Source organism: Natator depressus, chromosome 2, assembly GCF_965152275.1.
Source record: "Natator depressus isolate rNatDep1 chromosome 2, rNatDep2.hap1, whole genome shotgun sequence".
Classification (NCBI taxonomy): domain Eukaryota; kingdom Metazoa; phylum Chordata; order Testudines; family Cheloniidae; genus Natator; species Natator depressus.
In genome coordinates this window covers 80,453,593-80,467,745 of record NC_134235.1, presented here as the reverse complement: position 1 = coordinate 80,467,745, position 14,153 = coordinate 80,453,593, and the positions used below count along the sequence as shown (strand labels likewise).

At 43.3% G+C, this 14,153-nt stretch overlaps 2 protein-coding genes across 2 annotated transcripts in view; both read right to left on the bottom strand.

Moving 5' to 3' along the window:
* Positions 1–14,153, bottom strand: part of ABHD3 (abhydrolase domain containing 3, phospholipase) — a 37,650-nt gene that overhangs the window by 4,371 nt on the left and 19,126 nt on the right. The window contains exons 6-8 of the mRNA XM_074943121.1: positions 10,627–10,800; positions 8,095–8,143; positions 7,842–8,007 (exon numbers count right to left, since the gene is read on the bottom strand). Coding sequence (XP_074799222.1) covers positions 7,842–8,007; positions 8,095–8,143; positions 10,627–10,800 — 389 coding nt within the window. The remainder of the gene's footprint in view (positions 1–7,841; positions 8,008–8,094; positions 8,144–10,626; positions 10,801–14,153) is intronic.
* Positions 664–2,813, bottom strand: LOC141981449 (uncharacterized). Its single transcript, XM_074943120.1, has 2 exons — positions 2,191–2,813; positions 664–1,611 (listed from the first exon to the last, which is right to left on the bottom strand). Exons 1-2 carry the CDS (start codon positions 2,771–2,773, stop codon positions 1,070–1,072), a joined length of 1,125 nt encoding a protein of 374 aa, XP_074799221.1. The 5' UTR covers positions 2,774–2,813; the 3' UTR covers positions 664–1,069.

Below are 14,153 nucleotides of genomic sequence, written 5' to 3'. Positions count from 1 at the left end.
GGAATCAATTTGGAGTGGGCAAATCTACTGTGGGGGCTGCTGTGATGCAAGTAGCCCACGCAATCAAAGATCTGCTGATATCAAGGGTAGTGACCTTGGGAAATGTGCAGGTCATAGTGGATGGCTTTGCTGCAATGGGATTCCCTAACTGTGGTGGGGCCACAGACGGAACCCATATCACTATCTTGGCACCGGAGCACCAAGCCGGCGAGTACATAAACTGCAAGGGGTACTTTTCAATAGTGCTGCAAGCTCTGGTGGATCACAAGGGACGTTTCACCAACATCAACGTGGGATGGCTGGGAAAGGTACATGACGCTCGCATCTTCAGGAACTCTGGTCTGTTTCAAAAGCTTCAAGAAGGGACTTTATTCCCAGACCAGAAAATAACTGTTGGTGATGTTGAAATGCCTATATGTATCCTTGGGGACCCAGCCTACCCCTTAATGCCATGGCTCATGAAGCCGTACACAGGCAGCCTGGACAGCAGTCAGGAGCTGTTCAACTACAGGCTGAGCAAGTGCAGAATGGTGGTAGAATGTGCATTTGGACGTTTAAAGGCGCGCTGGCGCAGTTTACTGACTCGGTTAGACCTCAGCGAAACCAATATTCCCACTGTTATTACTGCTTGCTGTGTGCTCCACAATATCTGTGAGAGTAAGGGGGAGACGTTTATGGCGGGGTGGGAGGTTGAGGCAAATCGCCTGGCTGCTGGTTATGCGCAGCCAGACACCAGGGCGGTTAGAAGAGCACAGGAGGGTGCGGTACGCATCAGAGAGGCTTTGAAAACCAGTTTCATGACTGGCCAGGCTACGGTGTGAAAGTTCTGTTTGTTTCTCCTTGATGAAACCCCCCACCCCTTGGTTCACTCTACTTCCTTGTAAGCTAACCACCCTCCCCTCCTCCCTTTGATCACCTCTTGCAGAGGCAATAAAGTCATTGTTGCTTCACATTCATGCATTCTTTATTCATTCATCACACAAATAGGGGGATGACTACCAAGGTAGCCCAGGAGGGGTGGTGGAGGAGGGAAGGAAAATGCCACACAGCACTTTAAAAGTTGACAACTTTAAAATTTATTGAATGACAGCCTTCTTTTTTGGGGGCAATCCTCTGTGGTGGAGTGGCTGGTTGGCCGGTGGCCCCCCCACCGCGTTCTTGGGCGTCTGGGTGTGGAGGCTATGGAACTTGGGGAGGAGGGCGGTTGGTTACACAGGGGCTGTAGTGGCAGTCTGTGCTCCAGCTGCCTTTGCTGCAGCTCAACCATACACTGGAGCATACTGGTTTGGTCCTCCAGCAGCCTCAGCATTGAATCCTGCCTCCTCTCATCACGCTGTCGCCACATTCGAGCTTCAGCCCTCTCTTCAGCCCGCCACTTACTCTCTTCAGCCCGCCACTTACTCTCTTCAGCCCGCCACCTCTCCTCCTGGTCATTTTGTGCTTTCCTGCAGTCTGACATTATTTGCCTCCACGCATTCGTCTGTGCTCTGTCAGTGTGGGAGGACAGCATGAGCTCGGAGAACATTTCATCTCGAGTGCGTTTTTTTTTCTTTCTAATCTTCACTAGCCTCTGGGAAGGAGAAGATCCTGTGATCATTGAAACACATGCAGCTGGTGGAGAAAAGAAAAGGGACAGCGGTATTTAAAAAGACACATTTTATAAAACACTGGCTACACTCTTTCAGGGTAAACCTTGCTGTTAACATTACATACATAGCACATGTGCTTTCGTTACAAGGTCGCATTTTGCCTCCCCCCACCGCGTGGCTACCCCCTCAACCCTCCCCCCTCCCTGTGGCTAACAGCGGGGAACATTTCTGTTCAGCCGCAGGCAAACAGCCCAGCAGGAATGGGCTCCTCTGAGTGTCCCCTGAAGAAAAGCACCCTATTTCAACCAGGTGACCATGGATTATATCTCACTCTCCTGAGGATAACACATGAACGGATGTTGCTTGAACGCCAGCAAACATACACTGCAATGCTTTATTGTACAATGATTCCCGAGTATGTGTTACTGGCCTGGAGTGGTATAGTGTCCTACCATGAAGGACGCAATAAGTCTGCCCTCCCCAGAAACCTTTTGCAAAGGCTTTGGGAGTATATCCAGGAGAGCCGCGAATGCCAGGGCAGAGTAATCCTTTCACAGGCTTGCTTTTAAACCATGTATAGTATTTTAAAAGGTACACTCACCGGAGGTCCCTTCTCCGCCTGCTGGGTCCAGGAGGCAGCCTTCGGTGGGTTCAGGGGGTACTGGCTCCAGGTCCAGGGTGAGAAACAGTTCCTGGCTGTCGGGAAAACCGGTTTCTCCGCTTGCTTGCTGTGAGCTATCTACAACCTCCTCCTCCTCCTCATCTTCTTCATCCCCAAAACCTGCTTCCGTATTGCCTCCATCTCCATTGAAGGAGTCAAACAACACGGCTGGGGTAGTGGTGGCTGAACCCCCTAAAATGGCATGCAGCTCATCATAGAAGCGGCATGTTTGGGGCTCTGACCCGGAGCGGCCGTTCGCCTCTCTGGTTTTCTGGTAGGCTTGCCTCAGCTCCTTCAGTTTCACGCGGCACTGCTTCGGGTCCCTGTTATGGCCTCTGTCCTTCATGCCCTGGGAGATCTTGACAAAGGTTTTGGCATTTCGAAAACTGGAACGGAGTTCTGATAGCACGGATTCCTCTCCCCATACAGCGATCAGATCCCGTACCTCCCGTTCGGTCCATGCTGGAGCTCTTTTGCGATTCTGAGACTCCATCATGGTCACCTCTGCTGATGAGCTCTGCATGGTCACCTGCAGCTTGCCACGCTGGCCAAACAGGAAATGAGATTCAAAAGTTCGCGGTTCTTTTCCTGTCTACCTGGCCAGTGCATCTGAGTTGAGAGTGCTGTCCAGAGCGGTCAAAATGGAGCACTCTGGGATAGCTCCCGGAGGCCAATACCGTCGAATTGTGTCCACAGTACCCCAAATTCGACCCGGCAAGGCCGATTTAAGCGCTAATCCGCTTGTCAGGGGTGGAGTAAGGAAATCGATTTTAAGAGCCCTTTAAGTCGAAATAAAGGGCTTCATCGTGTGGACGGGTGCAGGTTTACATCGATTTAATGCTGCTAAATTCGACCTAAAGTCCTGGTGTAGACCAGGGCTGTGTCAGCAACTCCTATCAGACCTAGTAAACTCACTACACCCAACACACTACTTTCATATAAGACATCAAAATGTGTCTTACAAAGTCTCAAATAAAAGCTGATGACACACTGGCCATTAATTCATTGTGAAATGTATGTACTGACACTATATAAGGAATTGTGTATATATACTGAAATTATGTTTTAAAGTCTGTAACAAGGCAGAGCAGACAAACAGGTCTTCTGCCAGAAAAAGCACGTCTCTTCACCTATCCCTGTCTCTGATGTAAATTAAGCATTGTAAAACAATGGAAGCCCCATCTGCATGTAGAGCTAACAGGAAAAACAGGTTGATTGGGGGATGTGAAACCAACTGGGTCAGGGAGCACACTGGAGAACAAGCAACAGGGGAAAAGAGTCTTATCTGGGGATGCACTTCCAAAGGGGCATGTCAAAGATTTACTGGACTATACAAGGAAGGAAAAAGGCCCCCTTTCCGATCCTTCACTGAGGGAGCAAAAAAGACATTGCTTTTCACATTCATGAAAATTGGATGCTGGCCATGTGGACTAGTGATGCTGGGAGGTTGCTTTAGCTGAGAAATTGCTTTAGACAAGGATTTTAGCCTGTTAGAGTTAACTTTGGACTCTAAGAAACATGTTATTCCTTTTGCTTTACATGTAACTTGTTGACTTTGCTCACTGTGTCTTACATCTTAGTCTTTGTAAATAAACATATTTGTTTCACTATAGGTAGATTCCAGTGCTGTGTTTTTGTAAGGGACCTGATCCTGAGTTGTGTCAGTCATCCTGTGTGACAATATATTTCTGGGAGTGTCCAGTGACAGGGGATGTAGTGGGACTCTGACAGAGGGAGGGGCTTGAGAGTTGGTGTTTGTCTGTCACTAGCCTGAACAAGAGAGGGAGAGGTCTGTGGAGACCTGGAAGTCAGTGCTTGTCTGTTTCGAGAGGCTGTTGGTTTCAGGGGGCTGAGCTACAGCAGCCATCAGGCAAGACAGCTTCACCCTAAGGACAGGTAGTGGTGGTGAGGTACCTCACAACCCTGAGTACCATGGGGGAGCATCACAATGCTACCTTTGTTCAAAAGCTAGTCTATTCTTTATGTCTTCCATCTCTGCCGAATTAAAAAGACAAACCAAACACACACACCCCAAAGGATAGAGCAGCATGAATTTTGCTAATCTTCTACTCTCATGTTTTCCATCCCCTTCTTTTGACTCATTTCTCTATCGTCTATCCATGAATCCCTTACTCCCATTTTCTGACTCTTACCCCTCTCCCTAATCTTTTTATCCTCTCTTTTTTCCGTTGGTCTTTCCTGACTGCTTCATTCCATTGCATTGTCTGCAGAAAGGGATGCAGAGTGAAACTTAACAATGATGTATTGTAAGTTTAAACTCAAAAGAAACAGAGTGAAGAGAGAAAGATAGTTTAGTAAAATTTACACTGTGGTCTGAAAAGGGCACAGATATTAATGGAGGGGAGTAGTACGAACATGCTGACAGGGCACTAAACTGCAAGGTCAGAGTCTCAGATGTGGTATAGCATTGTCTCTACCAGCACCTGGCAGACCATTAGAATGAGGAAATTTAAGTCACACTGCATAATATGCCTCTGAAAGGTAGTGATCAAAGAAAATGATAATTCAACTATACAGTCAAATGTGACACTATGATACCTGGCACTACTGGTGCCTGTTTTGTTTTGTTTTTGGACAGGTGAGGGTTTTTAGGCAATTCAAAATAAAAGCTGAAATTGGCTATATCATGCCTTTCCTCATACAATGAATTGTCTGGATTACTCTGGGTGAGAAAAATGGCTTGGAGTTAAAAATATTTGATGCAAATGACACTTGCTTTTATTAGTTATATACTTTGAGAACAGTCAAGATTTGTATATATACAGCTGTATGTTCATACAGCTGCATCAGCCATGCGTGCACTAGGTAATTTAAACCGAAACTGCCATCACAGAGGCATGCCTGGAAATAAGAGATACAGCTTCTTCATGTTGGATAAAGACCCCTGTGGACATTTTTCTGATTATGGATCGAGTCCATGATGTCTTCCACCATTATGTTTACAAGTGCAAAAGATATCAAAAACTGCATTTACAGATGATGTGAGAGCAAATGGCTGCAATTAAAGGAAGCAGATGCAGTGTCTGCATTTCTTATGGTCAATCAGCCTTGAACAATTTAAAATGGGGATAAAAGCTTCTAAACTGTAATTAGAATGTTAAGTGACACATCTGGTGGATTTGCACCTCATCTAACAGACAACTTTGCAGACAGGTGTAGCCAGCTTCATACAGGGAGTTGTCTGAATACAGAGCAATCCTGGAGTAGCTCTCCTTAGAGAACCTTCTCTGCTAGGCTGAGGTTGTGTTTCCAAGTGGCAGCATTCTAAGTTTGATACAGTCTGGAACTGTGGAATTCTAATTTTCTGCTACTAATGGGGAGCTGAAGCATGCATGGAAGGTTGAGAGGAAACCTCAGATTTACTGGAAGAAGTATGAGGAGGCATGCAAAAGTAGCCAATTCCTGCAATCAGTGGAAGCCTGGGGTCCTCCTGATCAGAGTCATTCCCAGCTCAGCACAGGTCCCCAAAGTCTAGTAGGGGATTAAACCTCAGAAAGGGAACAGGGGTAAATAGGTTTTTTATCTCTGCCTTGAAAAACTTCTGCTATCCAATACATCATCACTTTCTAGTAGTCAAGTAAGTGACAGCTAAGTTACTAAATTAATCAAAATGAGTGGCTGAACAGATTTCTTGCCAGTGGTTTGATCCCCTCCAATAATGTTTCTCTATTTTCTATGCTGTATGAAACATTACCTACCTTTGACAGTAGGAGGAGCAAGGACCAAACAAATGCCTGAACATACAAGAACTTAATGGAGAAATGCAGGATAGAATCAGATTTTAAGGGGAAAACACAATCACCACAAAAAATTGTAATGTTCTATCTTTCGGTTCTATACAATACCCCCACACCAGGATATGTTTGTCTCTATTATTGTTTGTTTAGCACCAACAATGGGCGCATGATGAATTAAAAAAAACAATCCTTCTGCAGCCCACTGTTCAGTGTGCATTGTGTCCCCCTCCGTGCCAGATTCATAGAGGATATGAACCTGCTACAACTGTCAGTTTTAGCTTACGCTGTAGAAGCTTGTATTTTAATTCGGGGGGTCCTGGGTTCAGTTCCAAGATGATTCTTGAGCCTGAGACCTCGTCTTTAACTGAGGTGGGAGGAGAAAGGAGGTTGTATAGCCCTCACTAGAGGCCCTTGGAAGCATTATGCTGGCAGGAACCAGGAGGAGTAATGAATGGATCATACTACATCCAGGGGCATGGGGAAAAAGTGATCTCAGTGGTGGTTCCACCAATACCCATTTTACAAATGTAGCCTGTGCTTCAAATCACACAGCTCCACAATCAATAGGCAGTGCATGGGTTTCAGGTCTACGGTCACACCAAGATACTCCCAATCAAGAGTGGTGTGTGTTGTTTGCCAAAAGTGGTAGATGCCTGGTCTCCACTTCTTTACACTACCAGTGCAGGAGTCCTAAGAGGGACAAAAGAGGTCTCTCCTTCCTCAGTGTACCTTCACTGAAGCAGGCATAGCTGATTTCCAACAACTTTTTGTGTAATGCTACTTGATGTTAGATTTGTGTAACTTTTAACATATTCATGACACACATATAATCTTCCTTCAGTTTCTTTAAACTTCGGTTCAGTACTCTAACCTATTTGCACAATCTCCGTAGTGTCCTAGATTTTCTTATGAAGATCTGGGTCAATTTACAATGGCAATAGCAAGTTTCCCTGCATCAAACCAACATTTTGTACTTCCAACTGTCAGTGGTCTACTGCAGAAGATTGTGTTGTTAATTAGCTCTTAGCCCTGGCTAGTTCCTCTTTTACAACTTTACTTTTATTCACTGTCATATCACTCCGAGGAAAATATAGCCATCATGCAGACCACAGGACCAAAAAAATCTTTAACCATGTTGTTAACTGACTTAAGAGGGTCAACAGTAAAAGCCTGATTGCTCTGTCGGGTGATCAGGATAAACTATTTTAAAAAATCTATTGTGTTTTTCCAGCTTAACTGTTATTAGCTGGCATTGCTGCCTGTTGGGCAGCTTCATCCTCCAATCAGATTTCTACTAATATTGATATGGGACTTGCTGTATAAGATCACATCATATGTATCCCTTCTGCTGTCCTGGACCAACAACACAGCCATGTCAGCACTTTGGCCCAGGTGCCATCTGAGATTGAAGGATTCTAAACTTCCTTCCTATCTTTAATCATCAAAGGGAACCAAATGATTTTTGCATTAGGCATTGGACTTTTATGTCTCTGAGGTCATTGCCAGCGATGGCTATAGAGGAGTTCAAGTATCCTGAAACATGAGCAAATCACAGTATGACATGTTTTATAGGGGCTGGCTTACAAGAATGCTGATCAACAAAAGAACTAAGCATTTTTCACCTTGTATTAGTTAGGCCTCTCCAATAACTTCAAAGTTTATCAGAGTGGAAAATGGGAACTAAAAATACCAGTAGTGATGTACAGTAGTAGTACTTAAATACATCTCATTCATATATAGCCTGTTCTTAGATCTATGCAGTTTTCCATCTCACTGATTGCATACGTACATACATACAGGTATAAAGAGAAACATAAAAAAGCCACAACTTACCATGACCTGGTGAAAAAACATCATCCAGAGAGTTTAGACATAACACCGGAATTCCTATTGACTTCAGCTTGCGATATGGACTAGCATCTACATAGTAATCATCAACTGTACGGTAGCCAAACATGACTGAGGTGAATTGCTTATCAAACTCCCTAATGGTTTTAGCCTGAAGTAAAGAATTCAAAATCAGGAACAACATCAGTATTTGGAAACCAAAACATAAAATCAAAAGAGAAAAGATCTATCCATCTACCTTCATGACAAGATTCATATCAAATAATTTCTCTAACATTTGTCGATGTCTGGAAAAAAATGAGGGGAGGGGGAAGAAAAAATGATTTTACAGATGTAGAAGTCGTCCGCCTTACAAATATATACTCAGAAATAAATATAATCATAGAGTAAGAACATTTGTTTTATTTCTCAGAATTATAAATCCCTCTGTCCTGGACACTAATCAATGTGCACTTACTTCCAAATACAACCAGAAACTAGGGCTGTCAATTAATCGCAGTTAATTTACGCAATTAACTAAAAAAAAGTAATCGCGATTTAAAAAAGTAATCATGATTAATCACAGTTTTAATCGCATTGTTAAATAATAGAATACCAATTGAAATGTATTAAATTTTTTGGATGTTTTTCTACATTTTCAAATATTTTATTTCATTTACAACACAGAATACAAAGTGTATAGTGCTCACTTTATATTATTTTTATTACAAATATTTGCATTGTAAAAATGATAAACAAAAGAAATAATATTTTTCAGTTCATCTCATATAAGTACAGTAGTGCAATCTCTTTATCAGGAAAGTGCAACTTACAAATGTAGATTTTTTGTTACATAACTGCACTCAAAAACAAAATGTAAAACTTTAGAGCCTACAAGTCCACTTAGTCTGACTTCTTGTTCAGCCAATCACTAAGACAAACAAGTTTGTTTACATTTATGGGAGATAATGCTGCCTGCTTCTTATTTACAATGTCACCTGAAAATAAGAACAGGTGTTCGTATGGCACCCCAGCATTGCTATGTATTTATGTGCCAGGTATACTAAACATTCATATGCCCCATCATGCTTTGGCCACCATTCCAGAGAACGTGCTTCCATGCCAATGATGCTCGTTAAAAAAAAAAAACGCATTAATTGAATTTGTAACTGAACTCCTTGGGGGAGAATTGTATGTCTCCTGCTCTGTTTTACCTGCATTCTGCCATATCTTTCATGTTATGGCAATCTTGGATGATGACCCAGCACATGTTGTTCGTTTTAAGAACACTTTCACTGCGGTTTTGACAAAACAAAGAAGGTACCAATGTGAGATTTCTAAAAGTAGCTACAGCACATGACCCAAAGTTTAAAAATCTGAAGTGCCTTCCAAAATCTGAAAGGGACAAGGAGTAGAGCATGCTTTCAGAAGTCTTAAAAGAGCAACAGTCCAATGTAGAAACTACAGAACCCGAACCACCAAAAAATAAAATCAACCTTCTTGGTAGCATCTGACTCAGGTGATGAAAATGAACATGCGTCAGTCTGCACTGCTTTGGATCGTTATCGAGCAGAGCCTGTCATCAGCATGGAAGCATGTCCTCTGGAATGATGGGCAAAGCATGAAGGGACATATGAAACTTTAGTGCATCTGGCATGTAAATATCTTGTGACAACAGCTACAACAGTGCCATGCAAACACCTGTTCTCACTTTCAGGTGACACTGTAAACAAGAAGCGGCAGTATTATCTCCTGCAAATGTAAACAAAATTGTTTGTCTGAGCGATTGGCTGAACAAGAAGTAGGACTGAGTTAACTTGTAGGCTCTAAAGTTTTACATTGTTTTATTTTTGAGTGCAGTTATTTTTTGTACATAACTCTATATCTGTAAGTTCAATTTTCATGATAAAGAGATTGCACTACAGTACTTGGATTAGGTGAATTGAAAAATACAATTTCTTTTGTTTTCTTTTACAGGGCAAATATTTGTAATAAAAATAAATATAAAGTGAGAACTGTACACTTTGTATTCTGTGTTCTAATTGAAATCAATATATTTGAAAATGTAGAAAACATCCAAAAATATTTAAATAAATGGTATTCTATTATTGTTTAAACAGAGCGATTAATTACACGATTAATCAGGATTATTTATTTAATCGTACATTTAATCTCGATTAATTTTTTTAATCACTTGACAGCGCTAACAGAAACATGAGTGAAATCTGCATTCGTCATTAGAAAGATGACAAGGATAAAAAGGAGAACTTTGATTTTAGGAACAAAAACATCAATTCTTTAAGACTACATATGAGCTACCCTTTCCCCTCCTTTTTGTTTTCAGAGTTGATTTTTTTAACAAATTCATATCTATGTAGCCCTCAAACTAAATGTGTTAATATTGGTTAGTTTATAAAGAAAATCAAATTGGTGCCATACATTCAAATCATGACTAACCTTACAATAATCATTGTGTGCATGAGGTGAAATTCAGTCCCGTAGATAGGGCCAGCACAAAGCCTATACACTATTTAAGTCCCACTTCAGATTTATTTTGAAGACTGCAATGGTACATAAGCTGGTTCTCTGTACAAGAGTGAATTCCACCCATGAGGAAAATCTTTCAAGCAAGGAAACATTTCAGTTTCAGAATTTCCTGAGATTACACACACAAAGAAAAGCATTATGTGAAATGCAGTAATAGCATTCCTTTCCCAGGAGGCCCACGTATCTGGCTTATATTCCATACTAATATCTTCAACCTTTCTGAATAGTTCAGAAGGTGACTCACCTATTAATAGAGGACTGTAAACAAGTAGTCAAGTAGTAGTTAAAGAGAAGCCAATTTAGTGGTTTCTCCAATGATTCTGCAGACTCAAAAACATTCCAACCAGCAGAGAAAATTGCAGCTGCCATCAAAGGGGTTTCTCGGCCAGTTTGGCCCAGGTAATTTAAAAGAAGCATGCTACAAAGAAGAATAAAAATAAAACAAATCAAACTGTCAGATCACTCATTGAAATATAATCACATGTATAACAATCTGCCAACTTTACACCTATCCTGTTCTAAATGGGTTCTTGCACCACCCTCATCACCATGGTATTTCCCTTCCAATAGTGCCTTAAGTGATGTTACTAACATCTGTCACGTTTCATTTTCTCTCGCATCCTGTCCCCAGGAGGATGAGGGTATGCAGTGTTGTGTTTGGGTTTTGTTTTGTTTTGTTTTTTGCGGGGGTGTATTTTTAATATGTACACACTGCTAATTGTTTACATTAGAGAAGGAAAAGTCAATTAAGTGTGCCTTGCTCTTGGAACAGAAAGGGGTAGGTCTTACAATATTTCATTTTTCTTAAAACTTTTGAAAATTGCAATCTACCCGGTGAGACGTGTGGGCTGGCGACAATATTTGGGAATTTTAGCCTCCACCATCGCATCACACTTGGGAGCGTGTATGGTGAGCACAGATCTTGAATGCAAAGAATATGAAGAGTTATTTAAAATTAGGAAAAAATATGGCCTAATTAAAGTCTTGCCTTCCTGAGTACTGCTACTTAATGTAAGGGGACTGTTGCCCCCTTATTAACATTCAGTGGGGGTGTTTTGGTTGGCTAGCTCCCAGTACTAAAAGGAAAAGGGTCTATGGGAAATCAGGACCCTGAAACTGACAGTCCCCAGGAACAATGGGGAGAGGCCAATTCTCCAGGTCAGCCTGAATGACAGGGCGGGCAGGCTAATCAGAGAGTCAGGAGGCCAGGGAGGTCCTGTCCTCCATGTGAGCGGGAATTGCCTGGGTCAGACAGAGTGGGGTCCAGCTAAAGAGAAAGCAGGGGTGCAAGCTGAGCTGGGGAGCAGAGCTGTGCCAGATTCAGAGAGAGCAGACCCTGTCCTGGGAGCAGAGCTACAGCCCCAAAGCCAGAGGCACAGCCCAGAGAGAGCAGACTTGCCGTGGGAGGAGAGCTGCAGCAACCAGAGCCAGAGGGGCCAGAAAAGCAGCCCAGGAAGCAGGTCAGTGCTGGGAGCAGAGTCACAGAAGCAGCCTGCAGAGCAGACCTGCCCTGGGAGCAGAGCTGTAGCCATCAGAGGCAGAGGGGCCAAAGAAGCAGCCCAGGGAGCTGGAGGCAGAGCAGCAGCAGCAGCAGCAGTGCTGAGTGGTGGAGCTGGGGCTGGAGCAGTGCGGATGGGTGCGGTGAGCAGCTGGGGAGAGTGAGGGGGACCCTGGGCAGCAGGCCCAGCACAGGGAGATGCCTCAGCCAAGAGGCTCTGCAGGCCAGGCTTGGATCGTAACCCCGACAGGGCGGGGTCGACACTGGGAAGAAGGGTCCTACCACTTAGAGCCTGAGAGTGTGTGGCCACCATCAGAGCAAGTGTCCAACCCACAGCATCCCTGCAGCACAGCCAGGGCCTGAGAAGAAGGCCTGGGACTTACAAGGAACAGACTCTGAACTGCCCTGACACTCCAGAGACACTGTTTGTGATGTTCCCTGCCACAGAGCCAGTTGATGTGTTTCCTTTCACCTTTCCCATTTTTCCTTATTCTTTTTAAAATTAATTGTTGATTAAATAACTTGCATTTGCTTTAAATTGTACGTAATGGTCAGTGGGTCAGAGAAGTGCCCAGTTCAGAGAGAGTACCCCGGAGTGGGGACACCCTAGCCCCTGTCCTAGGTGACCACAGCAGGGTTGGGGGTTGAGCCCCCCAGGAATTCTGGGCCCAGCCTTGTTGGGGTTACGAGGACTCTGCCAGACAGGAGAGTGGAAGGGGAGTCCTCAAGGGCAGGGAGGCCACTGGGTAAAGGAAGTGGGACCGAGGACTCAGATCCTTTCGCTAGCCCATTTCACTGGGGTAGTGCAGAAGCCAGCAAAGTTCCACACAATAGGGAGACTATTCCTCCACTTACATAATAGTCTCCATAGCTGCTGTATGCCTGAGATGAAGGAAAGCTCACAGGTACTTGCCACTCCAGATGCAGAAAGATTAAAAATAAATCAGGAGGATGGGTAGGATAGCGCAGGAGAAAAACAGAAGATGGCCTGAAAACTAGAAGGTTTGCTGTCTAAGGGTAGATTGGAAAAGGAGGACTTGTGGCACCTTAGGGACTAACAAATGTATTTGAGCATAAGCTTTCATGAGCTACAGCTCACTTCATCAATGAGGTGTAGCTCACGAAAGCTTATGCTCAAATAAATTTGTTAGTCTCTAAGGTGCCCCAAGTATTCCTTTTCTTTTTGCGGATACAGACTAACATGGCTGCTACTCTGAAAACTGTCATTATGTAAGGGCAGATTGTGGCCCATCCTGCCTACTTTCACGGGGTACTATTGGAGTATAAGCCATCCCCTTCCTCCCCTGCACCAGCTAGTGATGGGTACCAGTGCGGAAGGGAGAACAGTCTCCAGGGGCTGGTACATCCCAACCCTATAAACATTTGCAGGGAGCAAACAGGAAAGAATGAGTAACAAGCAACATGCTGGCACAGCTGTACATTCCGGCATACCAGGGGTTGTAAGCTGTGTCTGGGATCGAGCTGATACAAGGTTTGTATCCCCACATCCTTGAAGGGGGGGGGGGGGGGCGTGGGACACACACTGGGAGGTAACACAGCTACCTGCTGCCCCATACACAGAGTTTGTGGAAAAACCCACAATTGATTTCTAAGCCAGTAAAAATGCTGATGTGGTAGAACAAGCCACAAATGGAAGCTGGAGAATATATGTGGTGGGAAAGATATTGAGAAGCTTCATGCTAGAGGAGCAGTGCCCCTTCCAAAACAATACAGACTGAAAGTCAAAGAGAAGTGTACTTTAATTTAAATGTACATCACAGGGAAGTAAAGTCAATGTTTTATTTCCTTCTTAATCAGCCAAATTTAAGTTTCTTCTCGCTCTGCAATCTCCTTATGAAATGTTGTGGGTCGTGTTGCATTTTTTTAAAATGTCTGTCAGGATTCTACTTGTATTTTGTTTTCAATTTAGAAAGTTTTTAAAATTATTGAAGAAATAATTTTAAAAGTACTTTGAGATGAGGATTTTGAATAGCTGCTTCTTATAAGGTCCTGATCCTGCAAAGACCTACACATGTGTTTAGCTTTAAGCAGATCAGTAATCCAATTCATGACAAAGATGCTTAATTTTAAGCATGTGAGTAATCCCAGTGTAGTCAATTTGGGACTACTCAATTGCTGAAAATTAAGCATGTGCATAAATCTTTGCAAGATCAGAGCCTAGAGGAGGAGGTGACAAGACAAAGAAATAGAGCATGAATCTATTATATGATTCAAACACCAAAGACACAGTGAAAACCAGCTAAGATTACAAA

Coding starts and splice junctions, on each gene's coding strand:
- LOC141981449 (XM_074943120.1), bottom strand. CDS start 2,773: ATGCAGAGCTCATCAGCAGAGGTGACCATGATGGAGTCTCAGAATCGC. Junction 1,612..2,190: donor AGGCGGAGAAGGGACCTCCG/GTGAGTGTACCT, acceptor TTTCTCCACCAG/CTGCATGTGTTTCAATGATC.